Source organism: Parasteatoda tepidariorum, chromosome 1 (genome assembly GCF_043381705.1).
Source record: "Parasteatoda tepidariorum isolate YZ-2023 chromosome 1, CAS_Ptep_4.0, whole genome shotgun sequence".
Taxonomy (NCBI): domain Eukaryota; kingdom Metazoa; phylum Arthropoda; class Arachnida; order Araneae; family Theridiidae; genus Parasteatoda; species Parasteatoda tepidariorum.
In genome coordinates, this window is record NC_092204.1 from 77,383,425 (window position 1) to 77,402,715 (window position 19,291).

At 27.7% G+C, this 19,291-nt stretch overlaps 1 protein-coding gene across 1 annotated transcript in view; it reads left to right on the forward strand.

Annotated features, from left to right (window-relative positions):
• LOC107453010 (MBT domain-containing protein 1) overlaps positions 1–18,684 on the forward strand; it is a 19,353-nt gene extending 669 nt beyond the window's left edge. Inside the window, exons 2-13 of the mRNA XM_016069666.3 lie at positions 2,740–2,810; positions 4,610–4,739; positions 5,941–6,078; positions 6,573–6,661; positions 7,093–7,330; positions 9,020–9,099; positions 12,099–12,348; positions 13,708–13,787; positions 14,506–14,740; positions 16,410–16,463; positions 16,772–16,849; positions 16,984–18,684. Coding sequence (XP_015925152.1) covers positions 2,740–2,810; positions 4,610–4,739; positions 5,941–6,078; positions 6,573–6,661; positions 7,093–7,330; positions 9,020–9,099; positions 12,099–12,348; positions 13,708–13,787; positions 14,506–14,740; positions 16,410–16,463; positions 16,772–16,849; positions 16,984–17,042 — 1,502 coding nt within the window. The 3' untranslated portion in view covers positions 17,043–18,684. The remainder of the gene's footprint in view (positions 1–2,739; positions 2,811–4,609; positions 4,740–5,940; positions 6,079–6,572; positions 6,662–7,092; positions 7,331–9,019; positions 9,100–12,098; positions 12,349–13,707; positions 13,788–14,505; positions 14,741–16,409; positions 16,464–16,771; positions 16,850–16,983) is intronic.
• The last annotated feature ends 607 nt before the right edge of the window (positions 18,685–19,291 follow it).

The window sequence follows — 19,291 nt, forward strand, 5'->3', positions numbered from 1 at the left end:
CAACGCAAAGTGTAAATCTCCTATCCAGCCCCAGGCAAACAGCTACATCTTGTTGTTGTTGTTTTTTTTTCAAAATTTGCAAGTTTAAAATCTACTTGGCACCTTGTCGCTTGTAGTTGGTGCTATGGATATGGAAATATCCCACCATATAACTTGACAGAAAATTTAAATCCTTAAAAACAATTATTTTCTGCGTAATATAGGAGAAAAAGTTAAGTAAATTTAGTTACTGGTCCAAAGGATCTAAATCCAAAAAATTTTTCAAGTCCCTAAACATTATCACTTGTCCACTCATATGGAACTTGCAGACAGAGATGAATTTCGTGAACCCACAGGAAGTAGGGATGAGCAGGTTGGGGGTGTTTCTTTGAATTTTAATCACTATCCCTGCACTTCCTTAACTAGAAGGGAATACAATGATTCTGGCAGTAAGTGAGGGGCTAATGAGTAATGACCACCAGGGGTTAGCTTTTCAACATAGATAAGAAAACTAAGAATAGAAATTCATTTTTACCTCAAAATTGCAAGGAATGGATCAAGGAATAATTATGAAGTTTTAAAGTGAACAATAGAAAACAAATGGTACGCAAACTTGTAGATGCCATTGATGAAAAAAGTTCTCTTCCAAAAATAAAGATGTTACATGCTATCAAAATTACTTCTTACATGCCTGGAGAAATGTGTCTCTAAAAACTATCCAAAATGGTTTTAAAAAGCTGGGTTTAATAATAGCTGTGAATATGTTGAACAAGAAGTTTAAGGCATCAGTAAACAAAAAGGAACTATTGGCTCTGAAAATGCAGTTTTTGACATTAATTTTGAAGATTTTTACTAGTGGACAACTGCCTGGCAACGTGCGGAACAATGAAGATACGAAAATCGTAGATAATGTCAAAGGAATATCAGATGAAGAGGAAGAAGCTGAAGATCATATTGATAAACAAAAAGTAAATGCAAAAGAGGTAGAAAAAGCTGTAGTATTCTTATAAACTACTCTTGAATCCCAGGAAAATGTTGGCTATGTGGGATTTGCACTCTTTCTAACCTTAAAAGAATAATCAAAACAAATAAGGTTATACGTCAGAAATCTTCGAAAAATTATTTTCAGTCTTGTTTAAAAAAAATTATGTAAATAGATGTATGTGGTATAATTAATTTAAAGAAATGCCTATATTTTTCTGCTAAAAACAATTAAAGCACTATTAATTAAATTAAATTTTTTTAAAGTACCTGTATAACACGAAACCTCTTTATCTCAAATTTTTTGCCTTTCCCACGAGATTCGAGATAAACAGGTTCGATTGAATTTAAATCTTCAGGGATATTTCCAAATCCATCCTACCTTCCCCTATGCACCAAAACGCTTTTTAAGTTACAAAAATTTGAAAAACAAACAATTTATGTTGTAGTTTGGGAGATATTTCTATATTGTGATCTGTCACGCCAACTACAATCGCCAAGGTGTGAAATAGATTTTAAATTGGCAAATTTTTTTGGAAAAAAAACTTTGCCAGGGGGCGGATACGAGTAATGCCTTTTGAGTTGGTCCCTTACTGTGATGTTCTTTTTAGTTTCCCACGTGCCACTGCCCAGAAGTTACCAAGACTTGGATATTATTTTCATGTAAATCGCAATTCGGAAATCTTCCTAATCAGCAAAATAAATTAATTCAAATAGCTATTGAAGCTTCACATAAAACAAAATTTTGTCAAGTTTTAATGAGTATTAGGAGAAGTTTGCCTTCGTAGGGAACTTTTTGATGGAACTTACCTGCATTTATGTTACAGGTAGATAAAAGTCTGCCACTGTTAGCCTGACGACAAATACTCTAATCTGTGATCCATTTACAGCTGAGGATATTTTTGCGTCATTGTTAACGGTATGAGTTGGGTGCGAAATTCGTATCAACCAGCCATCACTGGGATTCGAACCCGATTCACCTCATTCAAAGGAGAACACTCTATCCCGTGAGCCACCACAACTCACGGGATAGAGTGAAAATTACAAAATCATTATGAAAATTTTTTAAAAAAATAGGTTTCTCAATTATAATATAGTATGATGTATGTAATAGAAACACTAATTTAACCAAACCAGCATACCATTCCTTTAAACTCAATTGTAATTAGTTCTTGACTTAGGGGACCATAAATAATTATTTCATTATGAATGAAGTTAGATTTCGACATCCCCGAATAAGAAATGCATAATGTGCACAAATGTGTGATCACGGTTCATGAAAAATTCATCACTATTGTTGAAAGACTTTTAATACTACTCATTATAAAAATAAATTTTTAAAAAATTCCATATTCTATCCTGCAGACAATTTTAGAAAATTTAGATGCAACAATGAAAAATTTGTGATGTTAATAACTAACTTTGTACCTCCAAAAACTGTTGAATTTCAAGGAATGGATGCTGATATATATATAATAATCAATTTAGAGTTTTATAAAAATTATGAAACTTTAAAAGCAAACAGTGTTTTTTGTCAAAATTAGATGGTGACAAAAGGGTTGAAACTATTAAAAAGAGTCAATAAATTCCTTTCAAAAAGTTTTTTAATTGACATTTTATATTTGCAGAAAGCTTTTCATTTTATCTAAATTGAAACTAACACTAAAATTTTATATTTTTATTAAACTTTTAATTATGTTTCAATAAAATAATAATATATGCTGATCAATTTGTTGAACTTATACTAAATAAAATATGAATATTTTTACATTTTTCAAGGCTCCCACAATTGGCGTAGTTACCTCTCGAGGAATGATTTTGTAGCTGCTCCTGTATCTTGTTTCAAGCATGTAAGTTACAAAGTTTTTAATTTTGTTAAATTTAACTCATAGCAAACAATAAAATTTGAACAATATTCTTAAAAAGGGTTGCTTATTATACAAACGAATTATGTAAATTGTATGGAAAAAAAATTTGTCAAAGTTTTGAAGATATGATCGCTAAACATTTAAAATCTTAATCCTTAAAACTATCATCTTGTTGAACTAATTTCATATGCATTTCACCCAGGGTTCGTGATTTTTTTGATTTTTTAAAAAAAAATCGAAAAAATCGGATTATTTTGATTTAAATCGGATTTTTTTGATTTAAATCAGATTTTTTTTTTTATTTAAATACACTATAAGAGCTTTAATTTATGATCAAAAAAACTTTATAAATGTTTAATCAAAATTAAATTAATATTAAAACTATATTATAACAATATTTTAGAAGCTCTAACTTACTAAAATAATTTTTCATTATAATGCATAGCGACCATTTTGATACAAAGGCATGATTGAAATTAAAAGACAAGATAAAATAGATAATTTAAAGAATACTACTTTAACTAATAACACAAAGTTTCAATTAGCACAGCATAATTTTAATTTAAAATTGTGATCTCTTTTTTTTCTCATGATTTATAAAATGGCAAAATAAATGCAACAGATTGTGTTTATAAATGTTGTTATTCATCAAAAAATAAATATTCAATCTATATATTTTTATGTTAAAATATTCATTTTTAATCCTTTATCAAAATACATAAGTTAAGCTAAAAAACATTTTTAAAAAAATCTATGTACTCATTGGAATTTTTTTTCACAAAAGAAAATCTGATAATTTCAAAGATACCGTAAACATATTATGAGAAGAAAAATAAAAACCAGTTAATAACCCTACTGCTTCAAATAGACTTTGATAGGGAAGAATGACACTATATCAGGAAAAAAATATCTGAACTCAGCTTTTTTTTTTTTTTCTATTTTTGGCATATTAAGGTAATTTCTTTTTAATATAACCTCAAGCTTTAGAAATATAGAAATTTCCATCAATAAACTATAATGTAGATTTGAATTTCATGCTTTTTTAATCAAAAGGTAGAATTTTAATTAACATTTGCTTTTTGAAAAAAAAGCATGTTTATTTACTTTCTACAGCTATGCAAGTCTATATTAAGACAGCATTAAATATTTACTTTAATCTGTACTTTCAATGTTAAGAATCAAAAGATTTTTAAACATGTAATTTTAAATGTGTTTAACACACTCCAAGAAAGAAAGTAATTTCGTTAACTAAAATTAATTAATGCAGCAATTTATTTAAAATAAATTTTAAAACTAAGAAAAGAAAATAATAAAAGTATCAATAATTTAAAGCACTGTTTTTTAACTTTTAAAATCAATATAATATATATATAAAAATCAGTTGATTTAAATCAATGATTTTTTTAAAAAAATCATTTGATTTTAATCATGATTTAAATCGTGATTTAAATCAAGCTGATTTAAATCAACGAACCCTGATTTCACCCTCAGCAAAAGATTCATGAAATAGATAGCAGAAATTTATTTTTCTGTTCAATATTCGGGAGTCAGAGGCTTTGTTACTATATCTATCCATTTGAGCAGTTTTTAAATTTTAGCTCAAATAATTTGTATTATATAAATGTATCAATGCCTTTAAAAACCTATTTTGTCCTTTGTTCGATATATGCTCTTTACCCCGATATATTTCTTGGAAATTTCTGATTTCTTTTGTCATATGCATGTTTTCTTCTATGTATTTCTTTTTATTTATTATTTACATAATTTTCATTTCATTTGAGGTTGCTTTATCTAGAAGTTGGGATAGCATAACTGCAGGTATCTTAGTAGAAGTCAGAAGTCCCGACTGTACAACTTGTTGTCCTTCTACTCCCTGCTGTTATTGGATTGCTGCAGTTGTTAAAGTGTCTGGTATCAAAAGCAGTTATTCTTTAATTATTTATCTATCATATTTTATTTAAATGTAATGAACATAAAACTTAATTAGTATTGTATTCTTATATGGATTTTTTTTTAATTTCTTATAAAAAAATACAAGTTGGCTGTTTTTTTTTACATTTCGAATTCTATGAGTTATAAATTACAATTACATACATTTTTTAATTATGTGCAGTGACTGCACAAATTTATATGAAACTTTCATTGTTGGAAAGTTTTTTAACTGTGAACTTCCCTTGCTTTGCTGCACCATATCACACAGATCTCATAGTTATAGCATATTACTTATAAAACCTACGCTGATTACAGTGAGAATTTTCAAAAGCAAAGAAGAAGAACTTTTCTAATACATATGAATATTGTAATATTGTGTCTTTAATCCTTTTTTTATGAAATTTATTTCATTAAAAAAAAGGAATTCACAAATTTATATGAAACTTTCATTGCTGGAAAGTTTTTTAACTGTGAACTTCCCTTTGCTTTGCTGCACCATATCTCACAGATCTAATAGTTATAGCATATTACTTATATAACCTACGCTGATTACAGTGAGAATTTTCAAAAGCAAAGAAGAAAAACTTTTCTAATACATAGAATATTGCAATATTGTGTCTTTAATCGCTTCTATTAGTTTCAATATTGGGATTAACTGTTATAAATTTCCTAACTTCATACATGTGTTTCATACAAGTGAGACATATGTAAATTAAAAACTGCCTAAAATTGGTCACTGTAGAAAATATTTACCACCAAATTTACTATTTTGAATGAAAAATCATTTAAAAAAGTAAATAAATTTGTTATAGTATTGAAGTAAATTGTATAATAAGAACAATATAACCATTCATAAAAAAAAATTTATTGTATTTTCTTATACCTTTTTTATAATTTTAATAATGAATATATAGTTAAATTTTTGATTTATCTCTTTGTAATTTTAAAATTCTTTATTTGATAGGTTGATTTTAATTTTACCCAAACTTCTAATGTTATAAAAAAAAATTCTAAAATTGTTGTCATTGTATTAAAACGCTTGAGGTAATCTTGTGAATAGTTAAATATTTCCATATGTCTCTGTTAGTTTACTTTTTTATCCCTTGAGATACTTAAATAACTACTTATTTTATAACTTTTAATTATAACTCTGTTCCTTTAACTTATTTATTGAATACAGGTTATTTAGGTTTGCTTCGATATGAAGGTTTTGAATCTGATAGTAGTCAAGATTTCTGGCTTAATCTGTGTTCAAATACGAATATCCATCCTATTGGTTGGTGTGCTGAAAATGGAATGCCATTGGTTCCCCCAAAATGTAAATAAAACTTATTTTTTTATTGCATGATACTTGACATTCCTTTAATAGTTTCTCTTATAAATAAATATCTTAAATGTCGGTCTTTGAATTTTATGTAATAAACTAATCTTTATGTTTTTATTTAATAATTATTCGAAGAATATTTCTTTTAAAATATGAGTTTCATATGAAAAAGAGTTGTAGCTCCAAGAGTCTCAGTTTTTTAAAAAACTGAAAAAGCATATGATATAGATATAAAAAATTAAAAAAGCAGTGAATGTTCATCTTGAGTAACACTATAACTCTTTCAACTGCGTATCTTTTCACAAAATAAAGTGTTCTTTATACATTAACATGGTGTACAACAAGACTCAAAACTACATGAGTCTTGTTGACAATTACGATTGAGTTGGTTAAAGGAGATAGCTTAAAAATTGAGCTATCTCTTTTTTACTGCTGACCTTTCATGTTTTGTAATGAATTTTGATTTTTCATTAACTAATTGTTTACAGGTATTGAGGACAAACACACTGATTGGAAAGATTACTTAATGAGAAGGATTTCTAGATCTCGTACAATACCAGCTGATTTTTCTTACAAAGTAATATTTTAGCAAATTAACTATTATAATTTTCAGGTTAAGTATTATAAAGAATGAAACTGAAAGTTGGTGTACTTAAACACCTTTTTTAAAATAGGAAAATTTATAATTTGCACCACACCTGTGATGTATTTAACTCCTTACATTGTTTCATTTTATTTTAAGTAACAGTTAAAGTTATTCATTTGATTGTTGTGTTATTTGATTGGACTATTTGTGCGTAAAATTTTCCTTTTTCCTAAATTAAGTATCATTAATTGTTCACCTTAATTTCTATGTTAAGTACTTATACATAATCTAATGTAAAGCTTGCTACTTAAAATTTATTTTAAGTTATCAAAGCTCTATTATAGTAAGTAAGTATTTTTCTAATGTTATGATCAGAAAAATATACCTATCATCGGCTTTTATTTATTTTTTTTTTTATTCAGGTTGAGGAGCACAAACATACCACAATAAAAAAAGGAATGAATCTTGAAGTAGTCGATAAAAATTTAATATCGGCTGTAAGACCAGCAACAGTTAGTGAAGTGATTGGAGGCCGGTTGCATGTGAAATATGATGATACAGAAGCGTCTGATGATGGTTTTTGGTGTCATGAAAAATCCTCATTAATTCATCCCGTCGGCTGGGCTCAGATTATTGGACATGCTTTGAAATCTAAACCAGGTTAGTAAAATAAGCAGTATTATTTAGAGTTTTTTTTTTTTTTTTAATAATAATTCTGAGTTTTATTTTAAATAATACTGAAAACCTTGTTTAATCTTATTGTTACCATGATTGTGAATGTTTCTTGCCTATGTATAATTTCTAATCTAATAAAAAGAAAAATCTTGTTTGTGGGGAAGAAAATCCCCAAAAAAAACATGACTCTTGGTTCAAGGCTGTCAGAGAGTTAAAAATTTTAGTTTAATAATCGTTTTAATACTGTAAAACTTTTTATAAAAATTACTCAAAATGCATTTGTTTCAAATTGTGATTAAAATATAAATCAAAATAGTCTATAAAAATTTGTTTATATTTACAGGGAGAAGCAAAATTTAAAGCAAATTACAAAAATAATTAATTCAGTATTAAATAAACGAGGACCATTTTAAAATAGAAAATAAAATTGCGTGGAGATGTAAATTTTAAGTTTATGAAGTTAAAAGGTTAAATGTCAGATACATTTAAAAAAATTTATTAACAGAAAGGAGACTTTCAAGAAATTGAAAGCTATGTCATTTATTAAATAATTAGTTATTTTATTAATATTTAAAGTTTAAATCACTTCTGTGCAACATTGTGGTTCGGCAAACATTTTATAAATGATCAGTTCCAAGGTTTCCTCTCTAAAACTGTGATATTTGTATACCTTACAATTCAAAATTTTTGAGCTATTATAAATAAAATAATTAGTAAAATTACATAATTACTGAAAATTATTTTTACAAGGAATTATTAGATAATCTTAATCATGAAATTATCTTTAAAGTTATGTGCAAAATATTTACATGGCCTATAATTCATTGTGAAGCTCTAGTGCGAAGTAAATAAAGTTGTCTGCCTAGTATTAGTGATTAACAGAAATTTTAACTGAATTCTCCATAGTTGTATAAATAAGTCGTAAATTAATTTCAAGAACTAATGACCGATTTCATTCAGATTTCGTATTTTTTTTTTATCAAAAGTTACTTTAAAATGATGTAAAAATTTCTATACCTTACAATTCAAAATTTTTTGAATTATTATAAAGAAAATTAAGAAAAATAGTTAGTAAAATTAAATAATTTTTATAAGTTATTCACAAGGAATTATCTTCAGATAATCTTAGTTTTACAATCTTACTTTGAGTTGTGTACAAAATATTCTTAATTTGCTTAATACACAAATAGTAAACTTGACATTAAAGGGTCAAAACTTAAAATTGCTCTCCTGCCTAAATTATTTGGGAACCATATCTTCCAAATTGGAGCTACATATTTTGAATTTTAAAAATCCAAATTTGTGTCCAATTTTATAACATAAAATGTAGACTGTAATTAATTAGCATATTAAAAATTATGCCTTCGAACCATTAAGATTAAGACTTAGTACATGAAAAACCTATCATTAGATCAAAAGTTATTCAGAGATAATTCAATTTTTTATTTTGCACATTGGGCAATAAGGTTCATTGCCGTAATGTTTTTCATTGTGGCGTAATTAAGAAAAAACTCAGTAGGTTTAATGTGTGAATCTTGAGCGTGCATAAAAATATGCCCACAAAACTTTTCGTATTCAAGCCCTAACTATATAAGTATATTTAAATTATATGTATTGATTTTCTCATTATTTTGCAAAATATTGTTTTGTCAAGATTATTTTAATAAATTTCAGAATACGCTATGCAGTCTTTGAAAAAAACATTGTTTCGAACTTTTGATTCCAATGATGCAACATGGGACATGTTTTTACCTGTAAGTAATTGAAAAAAATTTTAATATGTTATTTTTCAGTTTATACATGTCTCCATTAATGTACTAATATATAGTATAAGAAATTTATTTTTGAATTAGGAATATCTTTTTGTTAATAAAGTACTGGAGCTCTGAGTATTCCCTTTCTAAATATGTACTCTCATTTACTAAATAATAAAAAGGAGTAACACATTAACGAAAGAAATAGTCATTGCACCCATTTTGGTTTAAAATAATTGGTAACAAAAATACATATAAATTGAATGTGCTGAAATCAATCAATTGTGTTTAAATAAATTGTATTAGAAAATATTTTTCTGATCTTTTTTGTTTAAAAATGAGGAAATTGTTTGTTTTTTTATTCTTATTTTTTAAGAATGATGTTAGTGATGACTTTTTGAACATAAGCATTGCATGGAGAGTGATGAGAGTGTATACATAATCAGAGCTGGCACTGAACTGTCATTGTGTAGGTCCTGGGTTCATCCTCCAGTGACAGCTTGGAGCTCAGGCGGCTTCAGATCCAGGAGTGCCAGCTTGTCTGGGAAGTAGAGACAGCAGATGTATAATACTGACCACATTGCCACCATCATTCCATTGATTATGAAATCATGGTGACTTGACCTCCATGACCCCTTTGACCAACAACTTCAGTCCTTGTACTTGTTCGGTGTGACAGACCTTCTTTGAGCTTATACCTCCCCTCTTTTTGCGCTTTAACTAAGAATTGTATTATCTTCGTACCTTAATTTAATTCATTACATTTTGCATTTGGAAATTTATATAATAAGCATATCTGTAATTTTAAGATCAAAGTTTTCCAAAATGGAGTTATTTGTATTCATACAAAATTTATATCAACCATAGTTAGCAGTAAAAATATAAATTTTGGTTCTTTTCTGTACAATAGTTTTATAAAATATTCAAGTTTCGATGGTAATAAGCATCTTTTTAATTTAAGATGCACATTTTTCTGATGACTGGAATATAGCTAACTTATTTGTAATAAAGAATTCAAATTTAAAAGGTAGTTATGAATAAAATTAAATAGCTTTAAAATTGCTGTTAATCAAAAAGAAACCTAGTTTTAAAATTCTCTCCTTTATTATAGTTGGTAAAATATATGTATAGATTCGGAAAGCATTCATTTCTAAAATTCAATAATGAAAATTCAAAACATGTTACCAGTTTTTCTATTTTTTTTTCCTTATCTTGTTTATATTTCTTTCTTTTTAAAACTCTTTTTCATACATTTAGTTAGAAAAAATGAACAGACTCTTATATTAGCACTGCGTTTTTAAATAAAAATTCTTTCACAGTTTTAAGCTAATAAGTCTATTAAAAACAATTATCCGTTTGCTAAAAATTAAAAGTTTCAAAGCATCAGACATTATTATGGAATTTAAAACTGAGCCTTCCCTTTCTTTTATACTATTTTCCTATAATTACTTTTTGCTTTATTAATATTTTCAACCAATTTTAGAAGAAACACGTTCACTTTACATCAACCAAAATATTGATTTTAACATTTAACTCATAATTTGATCAAGTTTAGTATTTATAATTTGTAATCTTGAACTTAAGTTTTGCTTATTAGTCTGATTTTCGTTATTGATGGATAAATCATAAAAGTTTTAAAAATATTGAAATGCATGCAGACTCAGTACAAATTATCGAAAATCATAATTAATTAAATACTTGTCTTAAGGTCCTCTTGCAGTGCATTCTTAATTTCTAAAGTATTACAAATGTTTAAAAATTTCAATTGAATTCTTCCCTTTAGATTAAAACCATACCATGCCATACTGAGCCTTGGCAAACCACTTATATTATTTTAAAACTTTTGCACTTCATCCCTCAATGCACTGTAGTTAGACAGGTAGGCTAGCAGCAGTCTTTTGTCTTTAGACCAAATTATAAAATCATCAAACAAAAAATTAGTCACCTCTACAGAAACCATGAGAAACATAATTTAATACCCTGTAACTTTACTTCTGGACCTGATAACCCCCTGAATTTAGTCAGAAAGTGAGTTGCAAAGATTTTGTAAATTTGTTGCATCAGGTTTAAACCATTTGTTAAGAACTGATTGTGCAAATCTACCAAATTGTAGGATGCTGAATTTGCCATTTTCCCTCTTGTGTCAACATATCTCACAGATTTCTGAGAGATTTATTTTATTTTATAACCGGCGTTGAACAACCAACCTAATTCTGAATTGATGACTATCAATGTTCAACTCTTTAATCTTGTAATTTTGAACCTGAACCGGAATACAAGGGAACTCATGGATCAGGCATTGGGACAAACTAGCCTTCCCAGAGGACTTTTTGATTGAACTAACCTGCATTTGCATTACATGGAGAGGAAAAACCATGAAAATCTCCCACCAATAGCCCGATGGCAAGGATATTCCAACCTGTGATTTGTCAACCTCTGAGGATATTTTATGTCAGCTCTGTGATCAGTGAGAGCCAGAAGCAGAATTGATTGAGATTCAAACCTGATTCACCTCATTGGGAGGCAAACACTCTATGGCCTTAGCCACCATGGCTCTTTTTGTGAGATTAAAATCAGGTGATTTTTCAGGCCAGTTAAAATGTAGCAAATAAGGGTGTCTGAGTATTCATTAAACCAGTCCCATGCTCTGACAGCCTGCTGAGCTTTTTGTTGTTGTCTTGAGAATGAGGGACATCAGGAGCATACTCATCTTAAAGATGTTGACTGAGAAGTAAGATCATTCAGCATGTTAAATTTAACATGTTGGTTCATGTTAGTGGCCATTTAAATCAGCTGACCCAATCCATGATAATAATAATAAATAAATATCACAGACTCACCTCCATTAAATTATGTTTTTTAGGATTTCTCTTATTTCTTCCTATAAGCTTTTATCAAAAATATGAAAATTATTCAAAAGACTTAACTTTTTCATAACTCTTGGAAATTATAAGTGTATCATTTGTGGTGTTCTAATTATCTTTTAAAATCCACTACAGGCATGTTATCCCAATAAAAACATGAAGTATAAGGAAGGAATGAAACTCGAAGCAATCGATCCTCTTAACTTATCAACAATATGTGTAGCTACTGTGTTAGAAGTATTGAGAGACAATTATCTCATGATTGGAATTGATGGCATGGCTACTGCAGATGGATCAGATTCATTTTGTTATCATGCATCGTCGCCCTACATCTTTCCAGTGGGATTTTGTGAATCTAATTCAATTGATCTAACTCCTCCCAAAGGTGAGGAACTTACTATACTTTTTAGAAACTGAGTAAATTTTCTTTTTTAGAGATAAGTTGTTTTTTTTACTTAATTTGTGAATTAATTATAAAAATTAATATTTAGTTATAAAATTAATAAGATATATATCACTGGTATTGTCTTTGAAACTTTATAAGGAAAAAAAATTTCCGTTTGGTTTTTTTTTTTTTTTTTTTTTTTTAATNTTATTTTTTTTTTTTTTTTTTTTTTCTAATTGGGACATTTTATGTTAACTTCAAAATGTCAGAGTGTTTTTAAAATTTTCAAGTTGACAATTTTAATCATTTTCAAATTGTATTCATATTTGAATTATTATTAGGAATACATCTCTCATATAGTTATAACATTAACTTTTAAAATTGTATATTTGTATATATAATAAGAATTATGGAATTTTTCTGGAAATTTTAGCTTGATTTTATTGTAATTTAGCTTGATGTAGCTCAGATTTGGAAAACATTGACATCCCTGATTGGATTATTGAGCCATTTTCTGCTCAAATTGAAAACGTGGACATCAACCTGCAATATGAGCTTGCTGAATTATTATGGGGATTTGAAGCAAAGACGCTTTTTAAAAATTTAACAATAAGCAAATTTTGGACAAATATAAATATAATGCAAATATATGTACAACTTTACGAAATAGCTCAGTCATTTATGATAGCATTTCCAAGTTCCTATATGGTTGAAGCTGGTTTCAGTCACGTAAATTCAATATTAACTAAGAACAGAAATAAATTAAATGTGGAGTTTCGAGGGGATTTAAGATTAAAATTGACCAATTTTGAACCCAATATAACGAACCTTGCAAAAAAAAAAACACCAGACACACCCATGTCATTGATTAAGAAGCAATAAATCAGTAGTTACTTTACTTATTATTTCTACTTACTTATAATTACTTATTTTTTAATAATTATTAAGGTATTAAATTTCAACATTAATATATTTTTCATAAAACTATTGTTACACTATGTACTATTACTTTAATAAATGCTCTAAATCATAAAATAAATGTACAAGCACAGTATCTAATAGAGTTTTATTTTAATTAACAGAAAATTACTTTTATGGGGGTCGATGGAGATTTCGAAAAATTATGTAGGGGTCGATGATCAAAAAAGTTTGGCAACCCCTGATGTAGCTAGATAGTTTTAAAATATGAGGGTACTGTTGCTAGTAATCCTGAGGCATTTTCTTTAACACTGCAAAGCTAAAACAAGAACATAATTATAAAATTTAAAAAGTTTTGCATAAAATATGTTATTTTAAAAATTAATTAACACTAAAATTCTAGTGGAAAAACAATTGATTGAGAATTTTTTCTTTTTGAAGGCTATAAAGGTGAATTTAAATGGCATGAATATTTGAAGAAAGCGAAAGCAAAACCAGCACCCTACGCACTGTTTCAAAGAGTAAGTACAGTATTAAAAACATTACTCCTTATTTTGTTTTTTAAAATCATTGTATGCGTCTTAACAATTTTAGAATCTGGCTCCAACAGTTTCATATCTACTGAATTTGTTAGTTATATAACTTCATTTCAAGTCCTTGTGTAAACTTCTACTTAATCAAATAAGGTTTTAATTAGAATCTTAAAATTCTTGAAAGTTTATAGTACAATTTCATAAAGTTGCTTTTAAGTTTAAAAGTGCTTTATGTTTTTGTTTTCTAATTTTTTCTTGCAAACCTCCGGATTCTTAAAATGTTTTATTTTTTCTTTAAATCTGATCAAATTAATATTGATTACTTTACTATTTGATTGTATTAATTTCACCAACTGGCGTTACCTTCCCATATGGTTGTATACGTAAACACCTGCACTCTATTTTCTACCTATTAATATACCTGTACATAGAAAAATCCTCTGATTTGTTTTAATATTAAACACCCCCCTATCTAGAACTAGTATGGAGAAAAATAATACAACTTCATAACACAGTTTTCTGGTTAAACGGAGGGATTAACCTGAACCACAGTTGTGTTAAAAAAAGTGTGAAAATTTGAAATCATTAAAAATGAAATGTCAAAACTGTTAGTGGGTTAAATACAAAAATTGTTGCATTCTTTTGAATACTTGCCAACTAAATTAATTCTTACTAGTGTGCAACTAATCTATTTTTATTTTTGTAGGACATCCCAAATCATGGTTTTATTGAAGGGATGTACCTTGAAGCGGTGGATTTAATGGAACCCAGATTAATTTGCATAGCTTCAGTGACCAAAGTGATTGGGAGCCTTCTGCGCATTCACTTTGAAGGTTGGGATGTTGCGTATGACCAGTGGTGTGATTGCGAAAGTCCCGACTTATTCCCTGTTGGATGGTGTGAAGTTTTGGGTTACCGATTGGAACCACCACGATCTGATGGTAAATTCAATTGTATCTTTCTGTTTTCCTATCTTTATTTTAATATTTTTTAAGTAAAAATCTTTTTTTTTTTCAAAATAGTAACTTTGAGAAATTTGACAAATATCAGTTAAAATCTTGAAAGGCTTTGCTGTGAAATTTTTTTTTTTTAATTAAAAGAATGCTTTTAACTAATTTTATTGCCTGTATTTTACAATTAAAGATGTTTTAAGAACATGTAATTATATTTTATGGTGTATAAGTCGCCCTATTGAGCCTCTAAATAGTAGTGAAAAGTAGAGGGTCCACTTATACATTGGCATACTTACTTACTCTTCTGAATTTTATGGAAGATTTTATTTTTGGCGTTTAATGTGTAGTGAAATTTACATGATCGTATACTGAAATTTTCATGATCGGTCTGTTTTCTAGGTCTTTGAAAATGCTTCTAAGTGTCATTTAAATTTTAATCCAACACCAGCTTATAATCTCAATTCAATTAGCATTTCCTTACATCTAGGAAAAACTTTTTTGAAAAGCGTAAAAAGTTGTGGGGTATGCATTTTAAATACTATTTAGCACTTTGCCTAAAAAAAAGTGTCTAACTATAGCTGTTACAATACCACATTAAATGCCCACCCGATCCCTTAGATAAATACAGGAAATGTAATGCAATTATAACACAGTCAAACATTTTGCATTAAAAATAATACTTTTTAGAAAAGTACCATACGTATTCTGATTTTGTATAAGTGATTTAAAATGTCTCAACTATGTCATTTACAAGGACTTTGCTTGTCGTATCATCCTTTTAAGTTAGAATCCTATTTTTCAACTAAAGTAAATTCAGTGGCTTACATTTACACCAAAAATATGCAAAATCTTCCATTTTGAAGTTTAAAATAGGAGGTCAACTTCTACCCCGAAAAATGTGTTACATAATTTCCAAAAAAAATTTTGTGATATACATTACCAATTTTAGGGTTCATGCATTCTTTTATGAAGGAAAATCTAAAAAATTTAGATTTTAGAACAAGCACTGTAGTCAGCTTTCTAGCCTTTACATTAATCAGTCCTAAAACGGTACTGAACTTTCAGAAGGTATGGTGTGCTATAAATATGTTGGTATTACTTAAAAAGCTTGTATCATTAAAATATAGGCAATAAAGTAACTTATAGTACTTCGTTTCACAACAAAACCATGAAATAAATTAAACATGAAACAAAACTTTGCAACAAAAGCATTCTTAAGGTTTATTAATTAATATCGATCGCATTTTGCATACTATCTCAAAAGCAACTTATGACAGCTATTATAAGTTGATGTGAAATATTTTTTGATGCTACTCTAATGTTTACTTCCTATACTGTAAGCTGTATATACGATTCTCACCTTTTATTAATCGCCAGTTTACTAAGATGTAAATAAGAAGCCATTTGTTTGATTAGGGCTTAATAATATAATGCAAAAAATTTTGTTACTTCACATTTCCTATAGCTTTTGTAACTAGACATCCTCTTGCAATGCTTGGTAAAAGAATGGTGTAAAGGAATTATTTACCAGTTAAACGTGTGGCTATTCTTTTTTTCTCTGATACATAATTTATTTTTGAAACTACTTATTTGTATGGTTTTAATAAAGTATTTCTGTTTACTTGCTAAGGAATGCTCTCTTTTTTTCATGTATTAGAAACTGAAGATAACCAGAAATCTAAAAAGCTAATGCCTGGAAAAATAAAAAGAGGTAAATATCATTCTGGTGTAAAGGTACATAATATATTTATCATTAATATCCTAATTAAATTCTTTTGCTCTTCAAATTAGGTGGAGATCAATTTTGAAAAATATCTATATTGTGTCATTTAGAAGTAAATTTTTTTCTAATCGTATGATTAATAAATAAAAATCATTAATTTTACCCAAATTTTTTAAAAATAATTATTATTGTAGTCATATGAAAGTCAGTGTGCCCCTTTAGCTATAAAGTTTGGGAATTTTTGCTGTGTTGTGTCATAATACTGAAAGTTGTTTTCTCTTATATTATTCTTGTAGGTCGAAAAAAGATGATAAGAAAAAAGAATGAAGACTTTGGAGAAGTGACTGTCAAGAAGGAACCTGATGATAACAGTGGTCAGTTTTGTTTTTTTAATTAACTTTTTCAATTAAATTATCTGGTTTTAAAAGATATAATTGCCATTTTGATTTTAAAAGTTTTAAATCCTAACCATAACATAAAGATTCTGTTCCTATTTATTTATTTTCAGATTTATATTCTGGCACTGCTGCATTGTCTGTAGAGGATTCGAATTCAGGATCTGGCTGAATCCTGTATAATTTGAAATATGGATCTCCTTACAACTTCAGTATTAAGATATTTGTTCTGTGATATTTATTTATTGGGATTTATCATAATCTTACACCAGCTTTTATTTTAAACTATTTATTTGGTCATCTCATGTAGTGGAACTATCATTATATCATAAAACATAAGTTTAAAAGGGGCAGAAAAATCTGTTTTTAGTTATTCTTTCATTTCTGCTTACTTTTCAAAAATGCTTATTAAAAACTTAATACTTATTTGTTCATCTTTAGCATGTTTTCATCGTATTTTATATTTTAAACTTTACATCTGGCATTATAATCACTTCCTGCATTTAATTGGTAAAAGAAAAAAAAGTCTAGTTTAGAAACAAGCAAGGAAAAACAAATTATATTTTTTGTAATTTTGTCTCTCGTTTAAAGATATGGGAACTTAACGAATCTTAAATTATATTGCTAATCTTAAATTAAATGTTGAAATTAATCAATGAAAAAAATTAAAATGTATAACATTGGTTTGTTGTATTTGTACCTAAAGAACAACAATCTAGTTATCAAGTGTGTGTGTGTCTTGGCACTCAGGCGTGTCATAGAGAGACAAGATATGCTGCAAGTTCTCTATGATTTCAAGCCTTATATTAATTTTCAATTTTAATTTGTTGCTATTCAAAATTAAAACGTTTCAAGGAAAAGGTGAAAAAATTTTGGACTTATGTGAAATATGAGTATCCTATCTTAAGTGGGGGGAAAAAAGGCAATGAAAGTTCTCATTACCGTTCGTGTATATGTGAAGAATGTTGTGTTTGATATTCTGTCATTTTATTTTACTGTTATTGTAATATTTTTAAATTAAAGACATATATGCTACGTGTCAGGCAAATTTTTATTTTTGTGTGTACTATATTTGTTAGTCCTTAACAGAGCTGGTATATACTTGCTGTGGAATTTTAAAAAATTCTTTTGCTTATTTTTTTTCTATTTTTTATTGAAATGTTTAAGCAAATGAATTCATTCTCTCTCGAAAAGAGAGTGGCATTCTTTTGTTTGAGTAACAACTCTGAAAAATAAATCCATTACCATTATGATAAATAAAGACTGTCTTTAATATTTTTGCATCATATTATAACTTGAACTTATAATAATATTGCCGTCATAAAAATTTCTGATACTTGTTTTATTTTAGATTTTTTATTTTATTTACATTTAAAAATTTTAACGATTCTTGTTCCCGGTGAAAGGTTTCTATATGTGTTGAGATATTTTTCAAATTTCTTTATTCATTGTTAAAAGCAAAATAATTGAATGAGAAAGCTTATTTGTTCTTAATAAAAAAAATTAATTTTATGTCTGTGTATTTGTTTTAAATTTTGAAATCATAAAGTTTAAATCAGGTCTAGCCAACACCTGGCCTGCTAGCCACATGAATTTATGATGTAAACCCAAGACCTTCTATTAATAGGTTACTGAAACAAAGAAACCTAACATATTAGTAGCTTTTTTTTATTTCAGGATTAGCAAAATAAGTTCAAAAGTTTGAAGATTTTTCATGCTCATTTCATGTTGACATCAGTAATGTTTCTAAAAAACTGGAAATAATGTTAATTGAATCCCAGTGCAACAATGATATAAAATAAATTTTTGATCTATGTCCAGAATTTTTATTTTTTCAATATTTTAATTAAATCCTAAAGATACTTCAACATTAGATATTTAGTGTGACTATCTGTAAAATGCTTTTGGCTCCACCATTTTTCAAAGATAAAATTTTTCAAAGAGTCCATCGCATTCTTATTAACTGATCACAATTTTGAAATCCAGCAAAGATTTGCAATGTCGAACATAAATATCATAGATGAACAAACCTTTTTACTAAAGGTTATTATATTTATATCATAATATAATAATGAAGTTTGAATCATTTTGTGCAGTAAAACTTCCAGGAAAGACCACCTCTATTTAGGACCACTTTTGGGAGGCACAGAATTTTTTACATAGACTTTGTGTTGAAGAAAACCTTTAGGAGAGACCATCAAAACTTCTCCCAGTGCCTGGGTAAGCCTCCGCACCAAATGTGGAAAAGGCCAAAAAAGGAAACACCAAAAAAAAAAATTATTAAAACAAAAAATATTAACCAAACAAAAAGTATATTAATATATATTCAAAATATTTGTGTGAAGCTCTTATTTAGAGAGTTCTTTTTGACGATCTGTGAAAAAGATTTATAACCCCAAGTTGAAGTCAGATTGCACTAAA